The sequence below is a fragment of the Artibeus jamaicensis genome, unplaced genomic scaffold (assembly GCF_021234435.1).
Source record: "Artibeus jamaicensis isolate MK-2021 breed Jamaican fruit bat unplaced genomic scaffold, CSHL_Jam_final scaffold_847, whole genome shotgun sequence".
NCBI lineage: Eukaryota > Metazoa > Chordata > Mammalia > Chiroptera > Phyllostomidae > Artibeus > Artibeus jamaicensis.
In genome coordinates, this window is record NW_026522057.1 from 28,253,107 (window position 1) to 28,267,690 (window position 14,584).

Sequence of the window (14,584 nt, forward strand, 5' to 3'; positions counted from 1 at the left end):
TGTTCCTGAATCACCCCAAAGCCACAGCCAGCTCAGAGACCTGTGAGAAGGACATAAAGGTCTGTTGTTATAAGCCACAAAGTTTGAAGATGTTTCTTACATAGCTTTATCTTACATAGCAAAAGCTAACTGTTACAAACCACCTGATTTTATAGCAAGGGAAAGCATGGCCCGGAGAGCTGAGAAGAGGAGGGCACGCTGTGGCATTCAGGAAAAGCTGCTCAGAGCCGACCTCTGCCCACCGCAGTGCCACCGGGAGATGCGGACCCTGGGAAACAACGTCCCTTTCCTCATATCCTCCGACCGCTCTGCAGAAATGGCCACTCCATCTGAAGGACACTAACCGCTAAAACCTAAGCCTGATGGAGTCATCTTTTAAAGTGCCTTCTAGAATGAGTTAACATTCTAGGGGACAAGACCCTCTTCCCTCCATGGCTCAGAAAGGATGAATGGGTCAAGCTGATGGCCACGGGACAGAGGACACACACCACTCCTTTCCCTGGTCCCAGTTAACAAACTTGGAAAATCTGGTGCTTCTGCCCGAAGTGGGTCAGACTGGACATTCTGCCTCTTCAATTCAACGCACAGCCCAGTGCTCCTGTAAGCCTTGCTCTTGAAACTAATAAACACCTGGCCCTGTCACCGCTGACAGAAAAGCTATGGCAATTGGAAGAGAGGAGCCACATATTTCTGAAGCGCTAGAATGTAGCATACCAGCACATAAAAGCCGAGGGCTGGACAGGAGAGGGGAAACTGCCTTTAAAATGAACCCTAAATCTCGATTGCACCATTCAGCACAAAATAATATCACCAGCACAGGCAGAACACAAGTTGCGCTGTCTTCACAGATTCCCCCTCCTCCCAGGTGGGGAGAGAAGCTCTGAGTGCTTGCGGCGGTCGGCAGGTTCAAGGACACTGACTGCCCAGCGAACTGCACACTTAGCCACCGGTTCTGATTTGTGAGCTCTTCTTCCCACCATCAAGAATAACCGGACTTTCAGTTTGTAAAACACATTGGGATGAAAGTTTCCCTTTTAAAAAGTAAGTTTCTAGACAATACTGGTGGCAGGTGGGCATATTCCCAGAAAGAAACGTCCCCTGACATTCCTGCCCACCGGGGTGGGCAGAGCACCTGGCGGAGGGCTCAAGCGTGAAGCTGCCAGGTTCAAAGTTCCAACCTAAGTGCCAGCAGCTCTGTGGCTTGGAATCCACCACACACAGTCACTCCCACAGCGTCAAGTCACTCAGTGAGGCCTCAGGGTCACGAGCTATCCAACAAAATGCGTCATTTTCAGCTCGTCCAAAACTGACAGGTCCAATCAGGTAATCAATGAACATCAACCCATTCACTGGACGCATGTGAAAAACTGCGAGAGCTGGGCATTTACCTTGTCTTAGGGGATGTGGTGAGCCATTCTTCGTGCTTCTCAAATGTTATCAAATAAGCTGCAATTTCCTGAAACAGAAGAATAAAGAGATAATACCAACAATTAGCTCACGTTGGATCCAGAGAGGTAAGAAAATTTTGTTGTTCCCCAGCTGCTTTCTCCCTTTGCGAGGCTAGAACCCATCTCTGCCAGGAAACACTCCACCGCGCTTCTATTTTGATTTTTTTAAGCCCTGTCCATTCAACCTGCCTCACAATAGCAATCAAAGCACTGGGTTTCAAAAGATGAGTCAGTGGCAAGGACAAAGATGTTTATTTCTCTGTGGATGGAAAACATCAGATACCGTTTCAGATTCTAAATGTCATTAATTTAAGGAGGGAAAAACACATGCCAACAATAGGTCTCCACTCGTGCAAGGTCATAATTGGAAAGTTCAGTCTGTCTTCCTCTGAAGCTGGACTAATCTTTTATCATTGTCACAGGAGACAGTGCATTCTCTCAGCTTGATTCCCAACCCCCTGAGCCAAATCATACAAAGATTAAAATGAACCAATAAAGCCATATTCCAGAGGTGGGGGGGGAGAGAGAGAGGAAGTTAACCTTTTGCACTGCTGATAACTTAATCTACTGAGCTGGGCTCCAGAAAGAAGAGCTATGTCAGCAGAGTTTAAGGCAAAGATGGAGAAAATGTGGGCACCTGAAGGTAAATTAAATATTTATAAACACAACAGCATCGCTGCAGATAGAATTACTGATTTATTAATAATTTCCATGAAAAGCTAGTGGGCGACATCAACATAAGTCACTGCTCCAGCTCAGAGGCACGATACGGCCCATTACTCCCAGCCCCAAACAGACCTGCTAAGGTGAAGTTGGCAGGACTGTAAGTTAAATTAAGGTTGCAGCAGTACACACTTCCCTTGATCTTGGTGATGATACAACACAGAGCTGCTGCCCTTCACTATCAGGAATGTGCGGAGAAGAGGCCCCGGCCTGAACGCTCTCTCTGCAGCCAGGGGCCCTGGGAGCAGCCCTCTGCCCGGAGGCTCATGGCCTTTTTCCGTATCAGCCTCTCCTGGGTTTGGGCACATTGCAGTTGCCACCGGTGACCTGAGATGCTAAACCTGGCTTTGAAGAAAAAGCAGGGATTAGCACCAAAACCAGGTAAGCAAAGCAAGTTAAAGTGGAAAGCGCCAGCCCTGCAACACCGTGTGAAGACCTCAGGCCCCAGTGGAGATCGGCATGTGATGTGATCGTGGAACCCAGCTGCTCCCACGGGGTAGCCAGTGACCAGTAACATGGAGCCCAGGCCACCTCAGTCTGGAAGCAGAACCTGTGGCAAACACAGGCTTGCCTCATTGAATGGGCTTCTATCCTTGATTACAGCTAAAGAGGCCGATGAACTAGCACACCGTTCCCTCACATCCCTGAGCCTTTCGTATTCTTTTTCCTCTCCTTAGAAAACGCTTTCCCTAAGGACTCACGAGAGAGAGGCATCAGATGGGATGCCTGCCCACACCATGTGCTCCCACAGCACCTCGCGCCCTCCACAAGTGCAAAGGAGAGATCGCTGTGTGTCCTAATTGCTTGTTTACCTGGGTAGCATCCCCCACTGGCCCATGAGCTCCTCGAGGGCAAAGAATACGTCATCACCGATGTATCCCAAGACCTAACAGTGTCCTGATACGTGTTTGGCAGATAGATGGCTGGGTGGGCACATGGGTGGGAGGAGGAAGGGGAAGAGCAGGCATTATAGGGATAAATGTGCATATGTAAGTGAGTGCACATCTGTGTGCATGTGTTCTGAATGTGTTGTATGTTTGTATACGTTTAACACTGAAGACAGTTGAAGCAAGAGCTTAAATGCAGCAAAACTGCTTTTCCTGGGTGTGCTCGGGCCAGTGACTTGACTGAGTGGCTGTGGGAAGGTGACGTACTACCACAGTGAAGCACATGGGCTCCAGGAGCAAACAGACCGACACTGGCTGCCGGCTCTGCCCCCTTTCAGCTGCCAGATCTTGAGCTCAGGACTCAACCTGCTTAGACCTCGGTTTGCTATGAAACTGAGCTATGAAACACTTGGGCAGTTTACAAGGAGTGACAATTCTTAATACACATACTACATCTAGCAATGCCCACAACCGTATCTACCATTATTGTTATTAAATGTCTACACAGTGGGAGCCACCTGTCCAGAGGCCTGTGGTGAGGTAGCAGGTACCAATGATCCACCAGAAGTTGCCAGCACAGCTGGACTTACTCTCATTGACCCCCGCCCTATACCCTCTGCCCCCTGGGCCCACAATGAATGGTAATGTCACAATGGCTGGCCTGATTTAGCTGCAGTAACCCTTCCATTCATCTACGGCGCCCACTGGGTTTCACAAAGCACTGAAGGTAGACATGACTAGAGCCAGAAAGTGGCTAACCCAAGCCCGTGTGTGTACAGTCCACCTATCTGAACTTTTGGAGGCTTGGTGTCAAAGAAATTGTCTGTGCCAACTGGACCCCCTGACCCACAGGATGAGGACACAGTGCATCCGAGCCACCTCTAGGTTTATCACAGTGCCCCGATGACCCAGACACCCAAAGACCTTCGCAAACACCCTTCAGCCAACCCTCACCCCAACCCAGCAGAATCCTCCCACTCCAACTGCCCTTCACTGAGAAAAGCTTCCTGGACCACTCACTGCATTCCGGATTTACCCTGCAAGTGTTTATTGAGCACCTGCTATATGCTAGTCAGTGAACGGGACCACTATGAAGGCTGCCCTGAAAGAGCTCACAGTCGAGGAGCGGGGAGACAAGCCGCTGTAACTGTTCAAGGTTAGCCCTCTCGCAGGGCCAGCCATACAGTCAGCTCTGTAACCAGAGTGAGGTCACTGCTGCCTACTGGGCTGCTGTGCAAGTAAGCAGAGGCCGCGGGAAGTCACATGGACTTTGAGCATTCCCTCCCACCCCCAGACTACAGTGACACCCCCACAGAGAGCCCCCTTGGTAGACCACCCACCCCACTTCCGAGCAGCCTTTCAGAGCTAAGGCAACAGGACGCCTTGAGCCAGGCTCCACGCTGTCCTGCTCCAGTTGGCTAGGCCCTGGTGCTGACCTCGGCCACCAGGGATGTCACCACGCTGCTGCCTGGCTCCCGGCTGACCTGGGCATGTCTCAGTCACCTGTCCACTCCCAGACCCAGGCTTCCCAGTCTGCCCAGCCCATTTCCTTCACTCACATCTCAGGTCACCTCATCATCAGGTGGACAGACGACGACGACGGGCTGAAGCCAGCCTTCCCGAAGCTTAGGAACAGGTGGGGGAGAGGGATATGCGCATGCCAAAGAACCACACAGAATATTTAGATGCTGAGCAGTGTGGAACCAGGTAGGCATCATCAACATTCAGAGCAAGAAGGTACGGAGAGTGCTCTGGGCTAGGAAGGGAGTTGACCAAGGGATGAAGGACCATCACTGCCTGTGTCATCACCACCACCATCCTAGTGGCTGACACTGGTAAAGGGATGATGCTTAAGGCCGACCGCTGCTCTGGGAGCCTGTGGAGGCTAACCTCACACAATCCTCATCAAAAACTATGAAGCAGCCCTGGCTGGTGTGGCTCAGTGGATTGAGCACGGCCTATGAACCAGATGATCGCGGTTCAATTCCCAGTCAGGGCACATGCCTGGGTTGCAGGCCAGTTCCCAGCAGGGGACCTGTGAGAGGCAACCATACATTGATATTTCTCTCCCTCTCTCCTTCCCTTCCCATCTAAAGATAAATAAATAAAATCTTTAAAAAAAGAAAACTATGAAGCAGGAACCATGCCCATTGTACAGGTGGGGAAACTGAGGCCCAAGGTCCCAGGGCTAGTCTCTGTAGAACAAGCACCCAAACACATGCAGAGCGTTTCCAGGGCCCACACTCTCCACCGCTGCCCTGAGTCTCCTAAAGGGTAGCCACGGCACGTTAGGACAGAGACATGAAAAACTGCAGGTGGAACACCACTCTTCCCCCGAGTGGCTAACAGCCCCCTGTTCCCATGGACCTGGGGTCATATCACCACCCCACCTCCCTGCAGGAGACCAGGAGGAGCCCGACAGCTGCCACGAGCAGAAGCCTCTCCTCCGAGCAGGATCAAGCCTACTTCTACCCCCAAACCCTTGTGTGATTCATCTCCTTCAGGGAGAGGGAAATTCCTTCCATCCACGAAACCTGTGCTTAAGGCAGACAAAACAGACCGGAAGGGAGGGCTGTATGAGAGGAAAAGAAGTTTGGAAAAGAAGGATCACAGCCCCTTCCTGGCTGGCCTCCCTCTCTCCCCAACACACCCTCAGCCTAGGGCCCCAAAGAAGGTGGGTAGAAACACAAGTCTGATCTATCTCCTTTTTCCAGTGCAGGAAACTGAGTCAAAGAAAGCAGAAGAGACTGGCCCGAGGCCAGCATGGCTGTGGCTGACCCGGGGCCCCTGGCGCCTGGTATGTGCATGATTTTCCCACGTGCTGCCTCTCGCACCCAAATCTGGCCCAGGAAATCCACAGGACACTCCAACAAGATGAGTGTGTACCCCAAGCAGTGAAAAGAGACTCAAATGAAAATGTGCACATGGATGCTCTGGCAGCTCTTGTCACAGCAGCCAAAGCGTGCAAGCAGCCCAAGTGTCTGTCGGCAGATGGACGGATAGACAGAATATAGTAGATTCTTATAACAGAATGTTGTTCATCCAAAAAGGGAATAAAGTCATCATACATGCTACATGGATGAACCTTGATAACAGGATGCTGAGTGAAAGAAGCCAGACACGAAGACCACACACCGTGCGACTGCATTTCTATGGCATGTCCAGAACAGGTGACTCCACAGAGACGAAGGAGAGGAGTGGTTGTCAGAGACCAGAGAGACAGGTGGGGAGTGACTGCTAATAAGGATGTGGTTTCCTTTGGGGTGATGAAATGACAGAGGTGAAGACTATACAACATTGTGAATGTTCTAAATGCCACTAGCGGCAAATCTCACATGTATCTAATTGCAATGCAAAAGGAGGAGGGAATGTGGACAGCCCTCCCTGCCTACAAAGAGGGACCCTGGCCCTTCGGGCTTCGCCCAGCTCCCTGGCTCCCTGAGTGTCCCTCCCTTCCTGGATCCCCAGCCCTGCGTCAATGCTGAGGAGAATAACTGGACTGTCAAGATGAAGGAATTCACTGCGGATTCCAAAGCAAAGACTGTCCAGCTTGCAGATTTTAAATGTTTAGTTTGTCCTTTGGATGCTCAACTAGAAAAACTGCCGCCAAGCCCTGATGTCTGTGTATGGCAGGGGAACAAACTGGAGGAGGCTCCCAGGCCCCTTTAATCTGCTCAGCCCCAGGGAAGCAAGTGGGCACGTCCCCAAGACACTGACAAGCCCCAGCACGAAGGGCAGAAAGGGCAGGACCCAGGGGCCCAGCTCTGCCCTTGGCACACGTCACACACGGTACCATTGCTCACTGCCCCCACCCACAAGCATGCCGATCACCCACCATGTGGGGCTAGGCCTGTCTGCCCTGGGCTGATGCGTTCAGATGGAGGAATGCAAAGAGCCAGCTGTGGGCAGGCGAAGCTCAGGGGACCCACGTGGAGGCTGCCCTGGTGACCAGCACGTGAGAGTGCACTGTTGTGCCACCCTGGCTCCTTGTGGCCTCTTCTACCTCAGCCCCCGTGCACTGATTCCACCAACATAACTTGCCCGGCCCTGTTCACAGACCATCTCCTCCAGGAAGTTGGCCCCGATGCCCCACTCCACTCCATAGTCACCTCCAGCTTCTGGAACCTTCTTGGCAGTGGCTGCACCACTCCTGGAGCCCTAGCTTTGTGTCACTAGCATTTGTGGGTGTGATGGGTGCCCTCCTAGGTTCTCGGTGTCCGGGCAGGCTCCGGGTCTCAGTTCCTACATCCTGGGGAGCCCCACTGAGATCGTGTGTGCGGAGATGACTGTTGGCACGGATGACGGCTGCACGAAAGAGCACAACAACGTTCTCTCCTCTCGGACGTGAACAGACAGAACCTGCTTCCGAGGCAACTCTCGCTGCCGTTAGGGCTGCAGCCCTACGTGAAGAGGTGAGTGTACCCATTCGGAAGGCAGCCCTCAGCCAGGCCCAGGGCACCAGCGCAGCACCGTCCCCTAGAAACGTGACATGAGCCACAAACGCCAACCACAAGAGTGATTTTAACACCACCAGAAGCTATGTTAAAAATATTAAGTAAAAGGGAGCAGGAGAAATTAATATTTAGAATACATTTTATTTATTAATATATTTTCTACTTTAAACCAATGTATCCAAAATATGATTTCACTAATTAAAAAAAAAAGGGTCACGAGCCGTTCTGCATTCCCCCCATATCACATTTTCAAACACTGCCATGTGTTTTCCACGTACGCCCCGTCTCAGTTCAGAGCAGCCGTGTTGCACGTGCAGCCGAGCCCTCGCACGCCCGCAGCTGGCGCGGGGTCCCGGTGTGAAGGCAGGTGTGCGGCAGCGAAGGCTGACTGGGAGCAGAGCTCCTGCCCCACTGGTCCGCGTCAGAGTGTGGAGCAGCGTCCGGTCCCTGGCATGGAGGAGCCTGCGTTTCTCCGGGAGAGGGTGTGGGCTTCTCGGACAGACTGAATGCCCCTCCATTTCTCAGCCCAAGCTGCTGTCATGTCCATTCCCTCTCTAGAAGACACCCCCCATGGACACCCCAGAGAAACACCCTCCCAACCCTGGAGAAGGCGGCTTCCTCGCACAGTTTCTCCTGTAGCCGCCCTCAGACAAAGGACAGGAATCCCTTTCCTTCCATCGTCCTCAATCAGCTCTCCTGGGGCAGCCCATCCTCACCCTGTCTTCAAGGCATGGGTCCAACTTCAGGGACCGGAGGGCCAGTCTCCAGGGGCCTGGAGTCTTTATTGGGACAAATTAAACAAAACAACCTCAAGCTATGTTTTGCTTTTTATTCTCCTGAGTCCAAGTAGTAAAAACATTTGTGGGCTACATCATCTCAAGTATTTTGCCCCCCAAAATTGGATCTTTCAACCAAGAGATAATTTTGTAAAGTTAGCTTTTTATGAGAGTTCCGCGCAAGGGTTTTATCGGTAAGGGACGAAAGCTGAGTGGGGAAAAAAGCCAGGACTCTCCTAGCAGCTGGACCCCACATCTGCCAGAGCCACAAAATGCAATTATATTACTCCCAAACGAGAAGTAAAAATATCTTGTTTCCAATACTCTTGGTTTGAAGACTCATACTTAATGTCCTCTGGGCATTTCCGAGGTGCCAGATCTCTGGTTATGTACTTTATTAGGGATGTGTGAATGTCATATTAATGACTTCTAACCAACATGTTTACAGTGGAAGCAAGTTTTCCCAGAACTCATCACTCACTGCACTTGACAAAAAATAATTGGCCTTGATTTAAGGGAGTGAGTAGCCCATTCAGGACCCAGCTGCCAGCAGCCTCTCTCACCTGCTTTCTCCCTGACCCAGCATTTAGCTGGTGGGTCTTCTCCTCTGAGATAAATATTCCAACCCTAGGTCCAGCAGTGCAAAGCCCCCTCTACACATCCCTGTTCCCACCCATAGACATACTTCTGAGCACCTAGCAGACCAAGACAACACCCGCTCTCTGCAAGATGTTCTGGGTCTCCACCCACAGGTCCAAACCAATACCCAAATCATGCCTTCCGAATGACCAGCTGTTGTTCTAAACAACTAGCTCACAGAATAACGGTTTGTACATTTTTGCTAGGGGTAGCAGAGCTCTACTCTGATCCACATGTCTGGAGAACTTCCTACAAAATACTAAGAAGCAATTCAGGATAAACTCCTAACAGCCTGGACATGCAACATAAAGCCTGGCCCAGTTGGCTATCTGTTCTTCAGACACAGTAAAGTACTCTCACAACCAACAGATTGCCAATCAGAGCAGACACAATGAGCCATCATAAAAATGGAACTTGGAGTAAGATTCAGGCAAGAGGCAATCCAATTGTCTTTCATTCATTTCATTATTCACTCATTCGTTCAACCCTTCAGTGAATTACTGAGCATCTACTATACACCAAGCACTGCATGAGGTCCTAATAATAGAAAGAGGTGTGAGTGATGATCCTGGAAACACAGCTGAGAAGGCAGACGGGATCCAGAGCTAGTGTGTCAACTGCAAAACAGATGATGGGCGCTAAATTAGCGGCAGGAGTGATGTACTCGTGCTGAGAAGACGGGCAAAGGTTACAGCAAGGAACTAACACTTCCACTGGGCCCTGAGGACTGAGTAGGAGGTTGCCAGGCTGATGCACGATCAGGGCATCAGGGAAAGGAAACGGCATCACAAAAGCAGGAACGTGGGAAAAGCGAATGTGTCTGGGGGACTTTGAGTCACGTGAAGCAGCTGGAGTCTGCTGGGCAGGGGGATGACAGGATGCAGAGCTGGAAAGGGTAGGGATTCAAATGCGAGGGGAGTGGAGCCTGAGCCACAGGAGCGGGGGGTCCTGTAAAGCTCTGAAGCACATGGGAGACACACAAGCACTGTGCTGAGGGCCCATGGTGGAGAGGAGACCACAATGGGGCACTGTGATTACAACCCAGGAGAGAGATGATGAGACCTGAACTATGACAATGACAATGAAGAGAGAGGGACAAAGTTGAATATTTTTTCAAAAGTGAAATAAATGGGGCTTACAAAATAACTGGCTGCAGAGACCGAGGGATAGTAAGGCAGTGAAAACACCTCCAAAGCGAAGGAAGCCCAGAGCAAATCTGCCCAAAGATGCACTGGCTGGGTGCATACAGTACACGTCCCCATTCGGTTTACTTGTTAATATGTAAAGACTGGAAGGGGGAAATTCCCAGCTTCTCCTGAAAAACAAGGCCTGGCACCTCTGGGTCCACGTCCCTGCAGAGTTCCTGGCTGGAACTGTGGAGCAGCTGCCCCTTGCGGTGGCACACGCTCCCAGGTGGCCACCTTCCACACCTGGCTGGCTGACTTCACTCACCTTACCTGCTCGGACATTGCAGGCACGTGACTCTGGGGCTCCCACTCCGATGTTTCTGGATTGGAAACTGAGTGTATTGCAAGACCCCAGTGATCCAGGCATCCAGAAATACACACATTTAGAGCAACAGACGGGAGCAGAGAGACAGGGAACCAGAGCCCTCACTGCCTGCCCCTTCATGAAACGACATTTGCTGATCGAGCTGTCCTCAGGACTGCCCAACTTGTATTTCAAAAGCGTGCCAGTTGCCAATTTACTATCTTTTTGTGCTAATCTCACCCTTCTGTGTCCTGCTTTCTGACCCAGAAGCTGGGCTCTGTAAACATTTCTCTTGCACCACTCAGCAGAATGGGAAGCTTTATCAATAGAGCAATGAAGTGACCCTGCAAGGTGACAGTGACAAAAGGACACCTCCCTCCTGGTTTCCATCCTCTATGGTCACCATCATCATCACTGTTATTCACAGCAGGTGCCCAGGGGCCATGGAGACGAGCTCCAGGATCCTCAGAGTGCACTCCCCCCAGTCTACCCTCAAGCAACAGCAAACCCCTGCTGCAGACTCCCTGCTCCCGTGCCCTGTGCTGGCCGGTGCCCTGCGGCGGTCTGAATTCCAGCCTACGGGGTATGAGCACTATTCTAGTCCTTAGTTTATTGATTGTCTACTCTTCCTCAACCTAGAAGAGTAGTGTTCTTAGAAAGTTCTTTCACTCCTAGTAGTGGTCAACCACCTGGGATTTACTAGTTAACAATGTCTCATGTTAAATTTCTCTGTTCAAACATCCAACGTGGTTTCTGTGACCTGTCTGGACCCTGGCTGATACAAGGATCATCCACAACCCTGAAGATACTTAACATCCTAGGAAACATGCTAAAAAGTACAGGGGGGTGGGAAGACAGGGGGAAGAACAAGGGAAATATCTGAATGACACCAGGGAGAAGCCCCCAGCACGTCTCCTCAATGCCCCCACACAGGAGTGTAAAAGGCATTGGAACAATGTGCATCCTACACTTTAATTTGTGATAAGAAATAACCTGCCTATTTGGAGACATACAAAGCATTTCTTGTAGAGTTAAAAAAAAAAACGTCGCTCCACCTCCCTTTAGTTGTATGACATGGGGTAAGGCATTGCCCTCTTCTCCTCTGAAATAGGGGGCAACACACATGTCACATGAGGTGATGTGTGCAGACTCCCAGCCCACAGAGGTCACTGGGTTAAAGCTTTTATTAATCAGCTCCACTGAGGCACAATTTGCATACAGTAAAATGCAACTCACTTCAAAAGCACAGCTCGATGCAGGTGAACAAACCAACCTGCTGTGTCTCTACTGCCGCATCGAGACGGGACGTTCCCAGCAGCACGGAAAGTGCCTTCATGCCCCTGTGCAGCCAGGCATTCTCTAGCCACCACAGATCTGCCTCTGTCACCAAGGACTAGCTTAACCTGTTCCAGAATTTCACGCAAAGGAAATCATACACTATGTTCTCCCCAGGGGTCTGCCTCGTTCACTCAAAGACAAGTTTCTGAGATGGACTTGTGTTGCCGTGTGAATCACTAGTAACCCACTCCTTCCCACTGCAGAGAATAATTCCACTGGATGGGTATGTCATAACTGGTTTACCCATTCAAATGCTGAGTAATGTCTGTGTCGTTTCCAGTTGGGGGGCTGTTACAAATAAACTGTGATTAACATTCATTTACACGTCTTTGTGTGGCACGGATTTTCATTTTTCTTTGGTGGAAATTCAGGCATGGAACCTCTTGGTCATGTGTTAAGTATGTGTTTGACTTTATGTGAAACTGCTGAAGTGTTTTCCAAAGGGGCTGTGCTGTTTTATAGCTCCATCCAGAATGTATATGAATTAAAGCTGTTCCACTTTGCCAACGCTACTCATTGATCTTTGCCAACACTTGGCACTGCTGGTCTTTTCAATTGTAGCCATTTTAGTGGGTGTGTAGTTAACTCACTGAAATTTCCATTTGCTTTCCCTTAATGACTAAAAATATTTAACATTTTTCATGTGCTTATTGACCATTATATATCTTCTTTTGTGAAATCTGTTTTAATTGTTGCCTAATTTTTAATTAGGCTCTTTGTATTGTTACTGTTGAATTATAGTAGTTCTTTTCGTATTTTGGATATGAGTCCTTCATCAGGTTTGTGCACTATTTTCTTTCAGTCTCTGGCTTACTGTTTCATTTTCTTCAAGTCATATTTCAAAGAACGGAAGTTTTTCATTTTGCTTAAGTCCAATTTATCATTTTCTCTCTTCTTACCCAATTTAGAGAATCTCTGTCTACTCCAAGTTCTGTGCTTTTTATTCAGGATGTTTAGACTGTATTTAGTGTAATTACTGATGGGGTCAAGTTTGAACTGACAATCACACCATTTGTTCCATTTGTTCTTTGCCCCCTTTTTCTTTCTTTTTTTTTGTTTTTGCCTTCAGCTGGAATAACCAATTTATTTTTAGTATTCCATTTTAACTCCACTGTTGGCTTAGTAGGTTTGCCTCTGTTTTATTTGTGATTGCTCTAGGACTCACATTAGGCTTCTTTAACCCAAAAGAATGTACCTTCAAATAATATTATACCACTTCACGCATATTGTTAGGGCAGAAAGGGTACTTTCACCCTGCCCCTCCATCATTCCTACTATTGCTTGTTGTCATGTGTTTTACTTCTAGATATGTTATAGACCCCGATGTAAGCAGTGATGTAAGCAATTAATTGCCTCTGAAACAAATTAAAAAGAAGGCAATATATTTGCTTGCATATTTACCATTCTCAGCATCCCCTTGCAGTTTGATATAGCTCCAGGTTTCCCCCGGTGCCACTCTTCTTCACGTGACACTTCCTTTACCATTTCCTGCAGTGCAGGTCCCCCCAAGCAATGAAGCCTCTGACATGTGTGCATGTGTTGATTTGTGTGTCTGTCTGGTTAATGGAAAACATCTTTCTCCCCTTTAATTTTTTAAGGCAATTTCACTGCGTATTGAATTCAAGACTGACTGGTTTTTCTCTTCTCCACACTTAAGAGCTTTCATTCCATTGTCTTCTGGCTTGCATGACTTCCATGAGAAATCTGCAAAACTTCTTATCATTGTTATCTTCAGTGAGTCCCTTTTCCCCCTCTGCTTGATTTTAAGGTTTTCTCTTAATCGCTGATTTGATGTAATTTGATTACGGTGTGCCTTGCTGTGGTTTTCTTTGTATTTATCTTGCTTGGGGTGTATTGAGCTTCTGGAATCACTGGGTTTACAGCTCTTGTCACAGTTGGAACACTGTCAGCCGTTATATCTCTAACTATGAAGTGCAGGGCTCTGCTCAGGCAGGCATCCATGTTACTCATGGATCAACCTGATCCCCCTGAGACATTTCCAACCTTTGCAAGGGTGGGTCTAAGCCCCACTGCTACTCTTTCTCCATCTGTACTGAGTGTCCAGTGTTCATGAGGGGGACGCTGCAGTCTGGCTGGTCAGAGTCTGAAGACCTCTCAGTCCTGTGTGAGCTCTGGGAATTTTTCCCCGACAGCCCCTAGATGCTTTGAGCCCAACCTTGTGGAGGGTCACCTTATACTTTAGCAGCTTAGGAGCCAACAGAACTCTCCAGGAGACCCAGGCAGATTTCTGGAGCACTTTCTCTACAAGGCCCTATCTTCTCTGATCTTTCACCTTCTGAATTCTGGCCATCTCAACCTCCCCAAACTCTGATGTCTGTCTCCTCAATCAGCAAGATGACTGTACTCTGCATGGGGTATGTCCCCTGAAACCACAGGTCTGAAATGCCTTTAGAACCAGCCGAAACACAGAAGAGAGATTTCAGGACCCACAGTCTCCTCTTGGGAACTGCAGTCCTACCTTGACTATTATATAACATCTGAAAATGTTTATTTCAGATATTTTGTCCAGTTTTATAATCGCTGGCAAGAAGAGGATAAATCTGGTTCCAGTTAATCTATCAGAACAGTCACAAAAGCCTTGCCATGAATTTTCAGATTTCCATTTTGTTCTTTGAGAGGTCCGAGACCTTTGATAAAGGACGTAGCTAGCCTGAGGCAACAGGGTTAAAACTTTGCGGGTACCCCTGTGGCCTCAGAGAGTGGCTACCACGAAGCCCATGAGAATCCAGGCTTTCTCAGAAGAGTCTGGGCAGGGAGAGAGTGTCCAGGGACAACTGAATGCCGGCTCTGCTTCAATACCACCGGCC

The 14,584-nt window shown here is 49.2% G+C and overlaps 1 protein-coding gene across 1 annotated transcript in view; it reads right to left on the minus strand.

Moving 5' to 3' along the window:
- CAMTA1 (calmodulin binding transcription activator 1) overlaps positions 1-14,584 on the minus strand; it is a 586,497-nt gene that overhangs the window by 483,288 nt on the left and 88,625 nt on the right. Inside the window, exon 2 of the mRNA XM_053660233.1 lies at positions 1,389-1,456. Within this exon, the coding sequence (XP_053516208.1) occupies positions 1,389-1,456 (68 nt within the window). The remainder of the gene's footprint in view (positions 1-1,388; positions 1,457-14,584) is intronic.